The sequence below is a fragment of the Patiria miniata genome, unplaced genomic scaffold (genome assembly GCF_015706575.1).
Source record: "Patiria miniata isolate m_02_andy unplaced genomic scaffold, ASM1570657v1 HiC_scaffold_21, whole genome shotgun sequence".
NCBI classification, from domain to species: Eukaryota; Metazoa; Echinodermata; class Asteroidea; order Valvatida; family Asterinidae; genus Patiria; species Patiria miniata.
In genome coordinates, this window is record NW_024037060.1 from 1,795,768 (window position 1) to 1,811,254 (window position 15,487).

The 15,487-nt window shown below is 41.2% G+C and overlaps 2 protein-coding genes and 1 non-coding gene across 5 annotated transcripts; 2 read left to right on the top strand and 1 right to left on the bottom strand.

The window, feature by feature from the left end:
• The first annotated feature begins 950 nt into the window (after nucleotides 1-950).
• Nucleotides 951-12,243, top strand: LOC119729878 (heparanase-like). 3 transcript variants are annotated; one of them, XM_038202667.1, is made up of 11 exons: nucleotides 951-1,521; nucleotides 3,608-3,714; nucleotides 4,411-4,551; nucleotides 5,018-5,175; nucleotides 5,893-6,057; nucleotides 6,550-6,724; nucleotides 7,071-7,322; nucleotides 8,595-8,709; nucleotides 9,246-9,397; nucleotides 9,987-10,139; nucleotides 10,571-12,243. In XM_038202667.1, exons 1-11 carry the CDS (start codon nucleotides 1,459-1,461, stop codon nucleotides 10,731-10,733), a joined length of 1,644 nt encoding a protein of 547 aa, XP_038058595.1. In that variant the 5' UTR covers nucleotides 951-1,458; the 3' UTR covers nucleotides 10,734-12,243. The 3 variants fall into 3 exon arrangements, with proteins under 3 accessions (XP_038058595.1, XP_038058597.1, XP_038058596.1); XM_038202669.1 differs by lacking the exon at nucleotides 951-1,521 and adding an exon at nucleotides 2,634-2,784; XM_038202668.1 differs by lacking the exon at nucleotides 951-1,521 and adding an exon at nucleotides 3,495-3,504.
• Nucleotides 12,244-12,384: 141 nt separating this feature from the next.
• Nucleotides 12,385-12,457, top strand: Trnar-ccu. The gene has a single exon. It is a non-coding gene; the product is annotated as a tRNA-Arg (tRNA).
• A 524-nt stretch (nucleotides 12,458-12,981) lies between these two features.
• On the bottom strand, nucleotides 12,982-14,409 carry LOC119729879 (allatostatin-A receptor-like). The gene has a single exon (XM_038202670.1). The coding sequence runs from the start codon at nucleotides 14,360-14,362 to the stop codon at nucleotides 13,358-13,360; it is 1,005 nt and encodes a 334-aa protein (XP_038058598.1). The 5' UTR covers nucleotides 14,363-14,409; the 3' UTR covers nucleotides 12,982-13,357.
• Nucleotides 14,410-15,487: the final 1,078 nt, after the last annotated feature.

Consider the following 15,487-nt stretch of genomic DNA (forward strand, 5'->3'; position numbering starts at 1 on the left):
TCAGTCAAGCTTGTTATGGCAACACGCCCAAGCCATTTTTGTTTGTTAACGTGCACGATTGAAGACGGAGGGGCATATCCTCCCCATGCAGTGACCCTATATTGTTACATAACACATCCCCTAGAAATTTCTCTGATATTCCGGAAACGAGGCCCTCTCCGGCGCATGTCTTACTTCAAATGTATTAAATTTTGTACCAATTCTCAGCTATTGTTGGTATCTTTTGTTTTCTTGTCTCAATGGTAACACATATACAGCAACTAATGAAAACTTGCGTGAAAAGTGAATATGGCCTACATAAACTTAGTAGATGTTTTCACCGGCTGACAAAGCACCGTATGCTTTACCCATAAATAGGCACGGCCATCATTAACCCAACCAAGAATGCATTTACATTGTACAGACATTCTTTCTAAGAATACTTGAATAGAATCGGTGCCACAGTCGTTCGATACAAAATCAAAGTCCATGGATGCAGCCCCTGGTATATAGAAGCCTCATTGGAGGTTTTCTCCCATTTCGCTCACACTGTTTCTCTTTTGAGGCACATTTGGTTATCTTCGCTTTTGTTCGCGTCGCGGTCTCATCAGCAAGCTGCTTATCGTCCGCGACAGCTATAGGATAGGAGCTCGATAAGACAATCGGGTCGAAATATATTGTTTTATTCAAAAGATGTTTAATTGGGTCATAATTTGATTTTGTCCTTGCAAATTAACCTTTGTGTCCTATTTTACCTTATTTTCAATTTTCATTCAGCTATTTTGAAGGCCATTTTTTGGTGCCTTTTTAATTTTACGCTAAGGAGAATTTGCATACCCATGAGCAAAAGTGTGACATCTGTCATTTCAGGCAGAAACCTCAATGATTCAGCTCTTTCAGAAAAAAAAATTGCCAGAATTTCGGATATTTTGCTGTGTCGTAAATGTTCTTTTACGGTGATTTGTTGTTGTTTCATATACTGCGGGCCAATGAGCAAAGTTTTCTTACAAATGTTTTCATGAACAAAAAAATGATGGGTTCGCAATTTTAACAGAACCCCTAAGTGTCTTCCTGAAATGACACCACGTAATGGTCATGTGGCGTCTTCTTCGTTGAAACAGAAGCTATAACGGACAAGGCGGTTTTCAAATATGAAACATGTAGAACAATGCGAAATTACATAGGTAAGGTCAGACTTTTTGTGATGGGAATGACAAATCGCGGGAGAAATATCAGCAATTTATTTTTACAGTCGATCAAGCAGAACTAATTCTAAAATCTCCCTTAAGAAAACATTGGAGTCTTTAGGGATGCTCTAAATCGTCTCTCTTTTCACCTCTAGTTGTGGCAACAAGTTCTTTAGTTCCATTCAATCGTGCCAAACTCGACTGTGTTGCCCGATGCACTCCAAGGTTTTCTCGCTAGACGAGCTGTGGGGTCGTCAACCCAGAGAATGCGGCCGTTGCTTGGCGGACAAAAATGTCCGGCCATAAAAACTCAAGGGGCCATCTCTCTTTCAAACGGTACTATTTTGGGCCACAGGTATGAAAAGCTTGATGCATAGAGCTAGTGTGTTTGTGTTTGTTTAGCGTTGACTCTTCTCCAACGCTATGGAAGTCCGTGTTTGCTTGCTTAAAGTTGTTTTCAGAATGTAGTTAACAACAGTTAAACTTCTCGATGAGGGGGTGGGCACATACATTTTTAAAGGAGGCGCTGAATGTTCCCCCTAGTTATTTTTACAGCATCAAAGTTTAGTAAGTTCCGCATCAAAGTCTTTTCCCTAGAAAAGCCGCAACTGGACTCAAGCCAATTAAAGGAGGGGGTTTGGGGGTTGTAGAATTCTCCGCGTCCCTATAATACGTCATTATGGTCTCCTTCACAAATGAAAAATCTTTAATATTCCACTACGTTGTGTAGGCCTATACAAGTCATGTATAAGCTCGTTTGCCCTAATTAAGGCTGGTTAAAATAATAACGAATATATAATCACAAACATGCACTAAGCATTTTACGCCACAGGATTGACAGCCATTTGCAATACATGACATGCACGAGACAAGGGCGGATCCAGAACACAATTTGGGGGGGGGGGGCCAAAAAAAATTATGTCCCCCAAAAAAGTGGGTCAAAAAATTACGGCGTGGGGTTCGGGGCCCGCTTAAGGGCCCCGAAAATTGTTTGGATTCTAGATGCTCTGTGGTGCGATCTGAGGCAATTTCGGACCACTTTAGCCAATGTTTTTTGAGGAACAGATGGTGGTGTACTCATTGCCTGCCTTTATTGCGATGTCACATAAAAAAAAAATTGGTTTCGGTTGTTTTTTTTTTGGGGGGGGGGGGCATGGCCCCCTTTGCCCCCCCCCCCCCCCCGATACGCCTTTGGCACAAGAGGCTCGGATGCTGCGCTGAATAATTATTTCGCGAATTTGCGGTTATGAATAACACTTTCGCTGCGTGCTTTCATTAGTATATTTTCATACACCATAAAGCAATTGAACTCAATTCATCTACGTGTTATAAACATTAACAAACACAGCGAACTTTTCAAACAAGTTCAACTTTTACTTTCGTACAACATATAATTATCTACATGTAGTTGGTACAAAACGAAAGCGCTTATATAGGAATATTAACGTTGTTTTTATGGACGAAACCTGCGCATGCGCATAAAATGCTTGCTCGCTGCTAATCTCTTCGGACAGTTGGCAACAGTAAGTCCCAAATTTCGGGATTTTCAAAAGCGTACAATAAATTATGGTGTAGCTCAGTCTGCTGAGGACTACGCTGAACAAATCAACTTACACAGGTAGGCTTTATTGGGTTTGATTCACGACATTAATGAACAATGTAGGCGCCTAGGCCCACGTCGAATGCCACGGAACTGGGTACATGTACATGTATATATAATGGGTGCGTGCCGTGGACGTGCGGTGTACTAGGTCCATCATGATTTCTGTTCTTTCCTGTATAGTTTGGCAAACCATTATCCGGAAATTGTTGTGGCGTGTTGATTGAATTTCGTGTCACACCATTGCTGCCGCAGGGGCGGATCCAGGAATTTTTGCAGGGGGGGGGGGGCATCAGCAAAATAAATGCTGAAATGTAGACAGGGCTTAGCTCCATATACCGGGTTTCTCTGGACATACCTCCGTCCGTAAAATCAAGGGGGGGGGGGCTATAACCATACTTTCAATTAATGGAGGTCTGTTCAACTTCCGACGACTATCAACGCTATATTACAGAATAGTGTAGAAATATAACCAAGCTGGCTCTGACCAAATTTTGTGCGCATGAGGATATTATTAACGGTATAATTATCCGATAATTTTATGCGGGTCTTAGCAAGGGGGGGGGGGTTCACATTATTATTAATGAATTTCGATGAAAAAAAAAAGAGCTGGGGGATTTTACTCCCCCCCCCCCCCACCGTCCCCAGCGCGCCCGCCCCCCTTCTGGATCTGCGCCTGTGCCGTCTTTCAGTTTCAGGCTGAATCAGATGTAAAATTAGCCGGACAGGAACCTAATGGTATGTTAATTAAGGCATGACAGTGTTACTGCTAGCTGAAATTCAACGCATAACAGCACGAGTTTTAATACCATGATTGTAAAATCGTGTTCTTTGTTCACAGACCGTAGTGGGACACGGCAGGACAACCATGGTATCTGACCTCTTTTTGTTCCTACTGGTCTTCGCTCAAGCCGTTTCTGTTGCAAATTGTGTCACGCCAGACAGAAGGTAAATCCTTTTTTTTTCTACAAAAAAAACAATAATACGTATTTTATATCCGACAGCATTAAGCAGCATTAAGAAACAAACTGTAGTGTTTATATTATTTAAATTTGTTTTGTATTGGCCTAACTTCATCATTTTTTGCCATTATTATGATATTCCTTCCAAAGTTAATTATCATAATTTACTCTGTGTGCATGATGACAACTTAATCTTCATTGAAATCGGAGTTGCCGTTCCATCGACAGAGGTCCCAAACGGATGCTTTTAGGGTAAAATTTAGACGAAGATTGGCCTTTAAGTGTATCTTGATAGCGTGCATGACAAAAGGCAGGATCGAATTCAACACCCTCGAATTGACAGACAACAACCAACAACCAGTGTTATCTTGCCACCAGAAATGCAGAACGGACTTCCTTTTCCTATATAAGATATGATTTCTAGCACATGGTCTAAAAGTTGCAGGTTGTGGCCACTTGCCTCCGACTTTCACGAAAACCAGACCCCTCTAGTCTACACAGTATTATGTTTCTTATTTTTATGGTTGGTTTTACGCGATATCATACGGGAGAACTTAAAGAAAAGATGCTTGGAAGGGTGTGTTGGCTGTTAGCTACCAACATTCATGACGCAATGGTGTACATGTACATACAGAAAATAATTCAATATTCCTGTTTGCATCGTCTTATTGTTCAAATGAAGGGAGGGCCAATCTACCATATCTAACTATGAGGTGGATGTGCGCGCCAACGCTGCACCGATCCATATCACTGGTGAAAGATTCCTCTCCGTTGCGGTGGATACAAACAGCCTCAACAAACACTGGATGCACTTCAACTTCAGGTGACGGGAAATTCAAAGTAAAGGTTATAGAAATACGTAGTGTCATTTCATGAGGTAATAATATCCACGATTAAATCATGTAAAATGAAAAAAGTAGTATTTTAAACCTGGCCAGGTGATGAATTTACATGTACCTGAATAGTTTTACATACATATTATAAATAAAAGTCTTTGTTGACGAGAACATAATGCCTCAATTTCACTTTCGGACTGGTTTTCAAAAAAAGATGATGAATAAGATTGCAAACTTGAGGCCTTTGTCTATACTCCAGAGGTATAGTACACGCTTCTTCAAAAACAAATGTGGTTTGAAACGAACTTTTCTAGTGATGTTAACAGAGTACGAAGAAAACCCTTTTAATTTTATTTCATTTCCTTATTGATTGACTGTGGAAACAATTTGAAATTTAATTACCTTAGCACTTTCTTTATTGTTATTTCCTCATTATCTTACATTCGAACACAGCTCAGCCAAATTGCAGACGATGACCCGAGCGTTGTCCCCCGCCTACCTTCGTCTCGGTGGGAGAGCTGGTGACTTTCTCATCTTCAAGAACCCATGCGATGGTAGTGAGCCCTCTACCGGTGACACTGGGGTTGAGGATCCACTGACTTACTTGTGCCGTACGTATTTTTACGCTCTTCCATTCGTGTAGAATTGTTGGATGCACTTATATTAATATAGCCAAAGAGCAAGGAGCAATAAAAGATCAAGTGGTTGATTCGTGATGTCCATTACATCCAAACCAACGTACGGCAACTCCAGTCGACCGGTACCGATGATCAAACGTCAACGTGCAACTTTAAAGGCACGTATTTCTAATTACCTGGAAACGTATACCTATCGATTTAACGAGGGTCATGGCTCCGCCCAAACAGATGTAATTTGTTGTAGTAGGCGTACTAAATCCATAAGAGGAGTGACGACGACTTTTAAATCGATGCTATCCATCATCCTTCTCTGTACCGATGTGTTAAATATGAATAACAAGAGAGATACCAAAAGATAAGGGAACCAGTCTAGCTGGCCTGTACCCGTTCATGAACATGTAACCAATAGCAAACAAAATTTGGACTGAAAAAAAATGTAAATTTGGAGCAGTAGTTGCAAAATAGTTAGGTTTTTCTAACGGTGGTCGGCCGACCACCGTTGGAAATGTATACAAAAATACCATTTTCTTGAAAATGACTCGACACCAGGTGCCATAATTTTACAGGATGCTTTAGACTGTCATTTACCAACATCCTAGTAAGGTATTTCGTAAAAACTTGGTAGTTCTATTTTTCGATGTTTGCAAATGTTGTATATTCCCTTTAAGACTTGTCACATGTATCCTGCAGCCCAAGACTGGGATGACATCAACAACTTCTGTTCCGATACGGGACTGAAGTTAATCTTCGGCCTCAATCTGTTGCTACGGACCGAGGCTGGAGGCTGGGACCCGGACAATGCCGAGCACCTGCTTGATTACAACACGCACGACGTGGCCTGGGAGCTGGGAAATGGTAATATACATACCACCATTTTGTTCTATAATTATCGTATATTTCATAAAATGTCCCCTTTCATTTCTGAACTTTAAATTGTTTGTATGATTTGTATCGATTATACCCATGTACGGAAAAAGTTGAGGCCGATGAACGCTTTTTATCTCTGAGAAAAGTGGTAATAAAAACGTGGGTTGAAAACTTTCACAAACATCGAGAGCTCTGCATTACTGACGTTTGATTATGCACGGTTACAATTAGGCCTATATCAAATTGAAATAATTAATTACGTTGCTTCAGAAAAGTGCAAAACAATTTTTAAATGGGATAAAATATATCGAAATGTATCTTGTAAAATCATGAAAACGATCTGCAGTAAACTGAGGGCAAAAAGTCACAACTTATTTGGACTGGTGTATATCGAGGTCTCTTTTTCACAAATTGAAATTGCAATTGACACGTGACTCGTGAAGTTGATAATTTTTTTGTTGTAATTTTCATCCTGTTCAGAGCCAAATTCCTTCAAGAAGAAAGCCAACATAACTCTGTCAGGGAGTCAAATCGGTATCGACTTTAACTTGCTCCGCACGGTTCTCAATAATCGAGTCCGGTACGTAGGGGCGTCCGTGTACGGGCCAGACATCGGGAGTGTGGGAAGGAAAAAGACCAGCACCATGTTGGAAGGGTACGTTACTATTAAAAAAAAATACAACAAAAATTAAATGTGTTTATTAGATAACGTGCATAAATATTTTTGGGTGGCGATATAGGCAAAAGTTAGTTTGATCAAATAATCATTGTTTGACAGATAGCTTTCATCGAACGCACACTAGTCGCAAATTGGACTGTTACCGTATATTGAAGTGTACAGCAAACCAGGATTCTGCTGAAAAAGTAGCGCGCATGCGCAACATACGTTGCCAATCAACCACCGATAGTCCTCGATCAAACTTGTTCCATGTCTGTCGCTGTGATCTTGCGTTTAAAAAATTAGATAATAACACTATCAACATTTTTTTTTTCGTTTACAGATTTCTTTCAAAGACAAACACCACAAACGCTACCACTTTTCACAGCTACTATCTCAATGGTAGGATAGCGACGGTAGATGATTTCCTTGACCCGGAGACACTCGACGGTCTGCTCCCGGGTCAAATTGATCTGGTGGAGTCCCTGGTGTCCAAGTACCGCGAACCGGGGTCGCGGGTCTGGCTGGGTGAGACGGGCAGCGCGTTCGGCGGCGGGGCACCGAATATATCCGATAGATTCGTTGCTGGGTTCTTGTGAGTATAAAATAAAAACCGTCTCAACTTTGAGAGAATCACCAGTGTTGTAGTCGAGTACTTTTTTCCGAATACCGAGTACTGCCAAGTACTTAGGTTGCCGAGTACGAGTACGAGTACTAGTACCTCCGAGTACAAGAACGGGTCTCCGAATACGAGTACTTGTACCTCCGAGTACGAGTACGAGTATTTGTACCTCCGAGTACGAGTACGAGTATTCGCATTTCCGAATACGGCCATACGGCAAATGGTTCATTGTGCGTAATTGGCCCAGGCCCAGTCAGACGATATACAGACCCACTCACGGCTAGCTGTTAAATGTGCTTGTCCGGCCGGCACAGAAAAAAATCAGGAAATCTCAATTTCTTCACAAGCCAATCAACCATTTCAAACTGAAAGTATCGATAAAACAATGCCAAGGTAAGTGAAGCTATAATACCATTTTTCCCCAGTACTGCTATTCGAGTACGGGTACTTTAATGATCGAGTACAATTTCGGCATGTCGAGTACGAGTACTTTGCTGCCCGAGTACAAGTACCGTCATTTCGAGTACGGGTACTTTGACATTCAAGTACGAGTACGAGTATGAGTACTCCAAAAAAAGTACTCGAGTAGTACTCGAGTACGAGTACCGAGTACGAGTACTACAACCCTGAGAATCACGTGAACTCCAAAACATGCCCTGGCATGATTGACCCGGGAATACGGATTCTATTTGGTCTAACCCTTTTTGGGTCACAAAATGACACTTTTACGGGTCATTTTGACCCTGAACTTGGGCAAAGGTGTCCTTTTGACTCGGAGTAGTGTCATTTTTGACCTGGAAAAGGATCAAGCCCAAATGGAGCCCAAAATCAGGGTCTATATCTGACCAAGAATCAGAGTGGGGAAAATAAATCAGTTGCGGAGTACGATACGCTGGCTGAAGTATACGTCATCAGCGGTTGCATCCGATAGTTTACAAGCATTTAGCCCACATAAAAAAATACTACCGGAATCTGGGTCAGAAATTGATTGACCTGACACTGACTTTACCGAGTTGATATGGCACTTCTCTGAGCCACGTTTTCCGTATCATCTAGCCCTAAAAGTGTCATTAATGACACGAAAACTTTTCATTTTGACACAAACAAAATTATCATTTTGACACGCAAAAAATATCATTTAGACCGAAAATTGTGTCACCATTTTGTTACACGAAAATTGTAATTTTGACCCAGAAGAGTGGCATCTCACTCCAGAGTCCATTTTTCATTGAGTCCATTCTTCAGGTTTTTGGACAAGCTTGGAATGAGTGCCAGAATGGGACTTGACACGGTGATACGTCAAACATACTACGGCGGACACTACACCATGCTCGACCTGGAAAACCTGGACCCGAAGCCGGTACGTGTCCGGAACTCCAAGTGGTTCTTTTTTGAAATTGTCCAAAATCATTGTTAAGAACTCTTGTAAGTATTTTCTAACCCAAAAGCTGTTGTCATTGTGGCCGGCAGATTCGGTTTTGAAAGAAAACCGCATGATATAGCCTACCTGATTTTTTATATGAGTTAAAAATTCTAATTAGAAGATTTACTACCGACACAAAAATGAGTTTTGTGTGCCAAAAAAAAAGACACAAGTCCACTGACCAAAATTTCTCACGCACCTAACTACCGTATGCGTAAAAACTAATCTCCATAGCAATAGGCCTATACCTTTTCTGCGCATGTGCAAGGAACATTTTAGAGGAGCTTGGCGGCCTTCTTGTTTTAAATTATCATCAATTAAAATGGTTTATTTTTTGCCATTAAAAACCCATTTCAACTTAACTCTTGCTTTGTAAGGTTTTTGCGGACTTGGTCATGTGCATAACATGTTAATGGAGTTTAAAGTATTCGGGTCAATCACTGCATGGCGCGTATATACATTATCTTGTACAGGATTACTGGATTGCGTACATCTATAAGCGTCTAGTCGGCAGGCGAGTACTTCGCGTCAAGATCACTCCGCCGACTACGGGATCAACTCCCTGTAGCGTCAAGGGCGGTGATAAGCAGTACGTTCGCGTGTATGCCCACTGTACTTCAACCAAGTAAGTCACACAAAATTAAAGATAAAACTTAACATAAAACAATCAACAATGTTGACTTCTGGAACATTAATGATGAGCGACAATTGAAATGATTGATGGTCGACCCACTTCTTTTTCCGAGAGAGCTTTGATTGACCAATGATTGACTATTATAGCTTCTGATTCTCGACGAATCTTGCACCTGCGCGCTATAATATTAAACAAAGTGTTTAACATTACATAAAACTTCTCGGTATACTACTGGCTTCCTGCAGTACAAGGCATTTGGTAATGAGTGATGCGACCTACCTCAGTAAGGCTCGAATTGTGGTCCAACTATGGTCGACTAGCGTGGGTTCGAGCAAGTCGAGTCGAACTAATATATGCCTGGTTTATACCACCATGGATCGCGCTCGAATTTGCTTTTAGGTAAAGTTTCACGGCATGGTGCCTGGTAGACCCTATACAATTAAAAACAAATGAACCCCAGGCCAGCTTTTACCCGGAATGCGTTTTATATTTCCTTGGCAGTTAGCAGGTTTCAATTTCCTGTTGGGTGTTGTGTGATATCCGCACGGTACTTTTCTCAATTCGATTTTGTTTTTCTCAGCCAAAGTGGCTACGACGCAGGCGCAGTGACCCTCATCGTACTGAATATGCATAAGAACGACACGGCTAACATCACCTTGGCGCGTAAGCTTGGAGGGCGGACCATACAGCAGTACTTGTTGACGCCGTACGGGCCGGAAGGAATGACGTCACCGTAAGTAACTTCATTTTTACCAAAGAAAATAATGTAGTAACCAAATCTTGACTAAATTTGTACGATGCCAAAGCATGCATGTCACATATAGCAACAAATCGAAACGTGTCGTGGATGCAAAATGTGATAAAAACTAGTGGGTACACACACTTTTGAAATGTGTTCAAACTCTAAACACAATTTTTACAATGTCATTTGCGTCGACCGAGTTGCTCCTAAATATCTGGTGTTTTTTTCCGGCGCGATTCTCGAACGGCAATCTGAAACGGGTTAAGTAATCGGTATGTGTTTGATCTATGTTGAATACAGAGCGACATTGGAAACCAATAACAAGTGGGTGGGAGAGTTGGTCTTTTTCAGTTTAACGATCACAATATTCCTAAGAATGACTGAACCTTTGATTATTAGCCCTCTCCGTTTTGTGCATACAGAGAAGTGAACCTGAACGACAGTCCCTTACATCTGAAGGACGACACCTCCCTCCCAGAGATCGAGCCGGTCGTTATCAAGCGTGGGAAACCAATGCTCGTGCCTCCTCTATCCTATGGCTTCTACGTGGTAGCCAAAGCCAAGGCCAAAGCATGCTTGTCCTAGTTGCCCCCCTTGATCACATGTGGGATAGGAACTAAATCCACAGATTAAAGCAGCAGAGTAACATTAAGTCGGAATCTAAGAATTTGAGATTCATTTATTTCTGGATTGTGTAGATCGAAAGCTTTCTAATGGTATATGACGTTTAGGGATACTGAGTTCCTTAACGGAAATATAGAACCAAAAAATTGACTTTGTAGTGTTTTTTTTTTTTGAGAAACATTTAAAATTCCCACTGTTGTATTACAGTGAATGAAGTCAACGTATACATAATGACTTTAAAGAGGTTTCAAAGATGTTGAATAGAACATCCAACAATTGGGAAAGGTACTACAGGCCTTACTTTTAAGTAGGTAATGCCAAATACCCTATTGATCAATTTGTGGGTTTTTTTCTCAGAGCAAGTCATGAACAAACCGTACCAAGAGATATTGATAGTACTCAGATGATATTCTTTTTTTGTCAACAAATCATGATGCCCGCAGTTGTCTTATCCACTCTGCTAATTATCGCTTTCCTATAAATTTACGCGTCTATTGCCCCAACTCGACTAAATGTATTGGTTCCATCTTTTAGCCTTTCACAAAAAGCACCATACCATCCATCACATTCTAATTTCCATCCCAGAAGCTTTGTGGTTTAAAATTACAACCAAGTAAATCAATTGTATTATCATCTGTCTGTTATACTCGTTCCAAAATCGTAGCTTTGCATTTATAACGAAATTGCTACTGATGAAACAGTGGCTTTTGATGAGTTTATGAAGGATGCAATCTGGACATTATAACAAGGATATATTTGAACAATATTAATATTTTCCCAGGAAACGATGGTTAATGGTTTATTTCAAATTTAAACATCGCGGCTAAAAAGGTCAATTGCGTTTAAAATACATCAATATCAGGTAAAACATGTATTGGTACCAAAAAAAAAACTTTTATAATACTAACGAGGCTTACAATTTTATAAAATGGACATGGATGTCAAAAGAACTTTAAAAAGAGAAGAAAAAGATACATGTTCTTTGAAACGGTTGAGGGAAAGGTATGGCATAAGACTGGCCAACAGTCAAAAATACCAAAATGAAGCCGGGGGACAAATATTTTTTTTGCATCTTGGTATTAAGTCATTGACCAAGTAAGCGTCAAACATATCACGTGAACAACTAAATTATGTCCCCTGATTCGGAATAAGTTCTTATTCCTTATATTCCACGGCAGTTACCGTGGTATATACCCTAGATCTAGCCTGATGCGTTAACCCGCTGGTCTGAATGTTGCAGGTTCCAGCTTCGAATCATGGAGGGAATTTTACTTTTTCATTTTTTCCCTCCTAAAAGGAATTTTCTTCCCTAAATTGTGTTTAATCAAGTCCCGATGATCGATAAAATAAAGTTCACTCTTTTCTTTTCATTCATGGCTTATGGATGATTTTTGTTTATAGGGAACTTAAGTCCGAGAACCATTCCTTTACCAACTGATGCATGCGCACTGTGGTCATTGCCTGTGCTAGGTTGCAGGAAAAAAAATTGCCGCCGGGGGCGGGGACTCGGGATGGGGGTGGGGGGGGGGGTAATCCAAACTGCCTCCACTGGAGGGAGGAATACGTCACAGAATGTTGAAATGTATTCTGAAACGCCTTAATTGACGTAAGAGTCCCTGTGGCCTAATGGATAAGGCGTCGGTCTCCTAAACCGAAGACTGCGGGTTCGAGTCCCGCCAGGGATCTCAGTATTTTATTTTCTTAGAATAAATTGGATTTAAATATATTGATAACTCCACAAACGAAATGGAAATGGACACACTGGGGATAGAATGCATACCATGAGTGCATCAAACAAACGTTTTCATGAGATTCAGTCACTCTCCCCATGCACAGCTTTGAAACTTAAGTTAAATTCTTGACATTTAGTAGTGAGATTCTGCGGTTCAAAACTCGACCATTGTATTGTAAAAAAAAAAAAATTCAAATAGTCTCATTCGTGCGATTCAAATTACTGCATTTTTTTTGCCAAAACAATTACGAAACTGAAAGTCATGCCGATTGATAGCAGGATTCAACTTGATGCAAAGTTATTTTATCATACGAATTCGCGAAGACCATGCAGATTTTGGACAAAAAATAATGAAGAGATTATTTTGTGATGATCGTTTTACAACTAACAAATCAAATCTCGCTTTAAATTGAGCGGTATTTGGGCGAAGTATTTACAATGAATACAAGTTGTCGTGGGTTGCAATCCCGGGTGGAGGGGAAGGTACATGCACCACTCAAAAAATTAATAATAATAATAATAATATTAATAATAAAAGAAAGATAAAAATATATACATTGTAAGTAAATACAGTTATAAAAAATATTAAATTTTAATCCCAAATGTGGTGTGTCCCGATAATATATGTCAGTGTATATCACTTTTTACCCAAAGGACCTACATCTTCTCATTGTTATTCCCATCGTGTTAAGCGCTAAGATTCTGCTCCTGAGCACACATATTTTACATCAATTCGGCATAACGGCACCCCTACCCCGGTCAGATCCCCCTCCCCACTTTCCTAAGTTGCTGACCCCGCTCCCTCGCTATGTTGACATGACTGTTGAAAAATGTCACCCTACGTACGATCACTTCAGGCAGCGCCCAAAATACCAAGCCGAATGGGCTGCCCATTTTGCACTTGGTTTCTTCGGAGTCGTTTCCGGAAAACGTCTTTCAGCTGTGATCGGAAGTGTTCGTACATGAAGCAGTAAATAACGGGGTTTACGGCTGCATTGCAGGATACTAACGCTGTCACCCCACGGTAGACCAACATGGATGGAACATGTCCAAGTATGGCACGGAAATAGACGTATTCTATAGGGAACCAGCAGATTGCGAACATGATGCCGGCCACCAGGACTGTTTTCAGCACGTTCTCCTTGGCTCTGCGGAAGAAATTCTGGTGGATATTCGCTGGGTTGACAATCTTCTTGTGTAGCCTGATGAGGATCCTCGTATACGCATAGATCAGAATGATGAGGGGTACTGTGTATCTAATAAGGGTGTTCAGCATGCCTTGAGAAAGCGCAAGTCCACTTGTCTTCGACACGAGCTGACACTTGCCCTGATGCGGCTCAAATAGGTTGATGAGATTTATGCCATGGACAAATCCGATTACCCAAGTAGCCGCCACAGCAAACTTCAGTTTCCCCTTTGAGATTACCTTGCGGTGTTTTAGCGGGTAGCAAGTCGCCATGAACCGTTCCAGCGAGATAATGACGAGGTTATAGGTGGACGTCACGTACACGCACCACATCAAGATGTCGGGGAACAAGAAACGACAGACAAATTGGTCGAGAAAGGTATTTGCATCGGACACCGTGAGACCGGGACTCTTGACTACCTTGTGGAGAAAGAAGAGCACTGCGGCGATGGAGTCGATGACGGACTGATGAAGGATTAGGCGATTGGTGAAGGAGCTGAATACTCGACGCCTTGCCAACATGACGGTGATCACCAGGCCGTTACCGATTAAAGCCAGGCTGGTGATGACGGAGTTGACTGCAATCAACCCTGGCCCGTATGGCTCATCCGTGCCCGTATCGTTGTCAAAAGAAATACTTGACGAAGGTTGGATCATAATAGCAATTTTCATGATGATGTTTGTCTTACGATATATAGAGAAAAATGGGAAAGTCGTGTTCTTTTTGTCGATCGTTCCGAATCAATTGGTTCTCGGTTTGCAGTTCTCGCCCAGAAAGTTCCCGAAACATTTGGAACACAAAATCAGTGTTCATCTGCTGCTCTCGCTATAGCTGAGATTAGTTTACAAATTATGTTGGCAATTGGATATAGTAACTGCTCATCAGTGACTAAAAGCGCATGACTCAAACTCGTTCCCATGGCAATCGAGCTATGCGCCACCACTAGATGATTTCTTGTCCTAGTTTTGGATCATTTGCATATTCATCATTTGCACATTTGCAAAATCTTGGTTATTATAATAAGGTGTTGTGGAACAGGCTGCGGATGCTTTTTCAATACCACAAATAAGTGTTCGTTTTTGTATGTGGTGTCAGGGATGCTAGACTAAAGCCATTCCTCATGAAGTTGTATCAAAAAACAAATATACAATTGTTTCAAGTTGCAATGTAATCATGGCACTCATCAAAACTCCACTTTACACTGAGGTAGTGCAAAGCTGCATGTTTAGCCGATGGGTGCTGGTGAGCTTGTCTTACATACGCAGTGTGGACTTCCGAACAAAAGACGTCCACATAATGTAGGTAGCAGCGACGAAGTGTGGACTTGCCCACGTCCACACAGTGTTTCCCCATTTCTGGAAAACAGGTTTAGAGGCATTTTTGGGTTAGGTTTATCTGTAGCAGAATGAAGAGAAACACTAAAGGGAATCATTGAAAAAAAATTGGGTTGTAAGAGTTTTCACAGTTTGAGAAAAATGAGTTTTTCCACTGGTGCACCCTTAACTACACGAAAAGAAAGGAAAGTCCACACTAGGTATGTGAAACAAGTCTGTGTGTTTTTGTGTGTGTGTACGGGATACACCCGAGGACAGGCAGACAAGGCCCGTTCATCTTTTGTTGAAAAAGGTCCTCCTTTGTGAATTTATACGCTTAGTCTATGGGAGAGTGCTACAATAGGGACAAAGGGAAAGACATTTCCTTAAAACACAAACCAAATAATACGATTTCTGTCCAAATGCTGCATATGTTCTTAGCAAGGTAAAACATGCCGCACATTTTGCATAGGTATAATCTAC

What these genes read in the sequence shown, in the direction of transcription:
- LOC119729878 (XM_038202667.1), top strand. Translation starts at nt 1,459, where the DNA reads ATGTCCGGCCATAAAAACTCAAGGGGCCATCTCTCTTTCAAACGGTAC. An exon ending in GCCCACTGTACTTCAACCAA is followed by an intron (nt 9,398 to 9,986) that starts GTAAGTCACACA and finishes TGTTTTTCTCAG; the next exon opens with CCAAAGTGGCTACGACGCAG. An exon ending in CCGGAAGGAATGACGTCACC is followed by an intron (nt 10,140 to 10,570) that starts GTAAGTAACTTC and finishes TTGTGCATACAG; the next exon opens with AGAAGTGAACCTGAACGACA.
- LOC119729879 (XM_038202670.1), bottom strand. Translation starts at nt 14,362, where the DNA reads ATGAAAATTGCTATTATGATCCAACCTTCGTCAAGTATTTCTTTTGAC.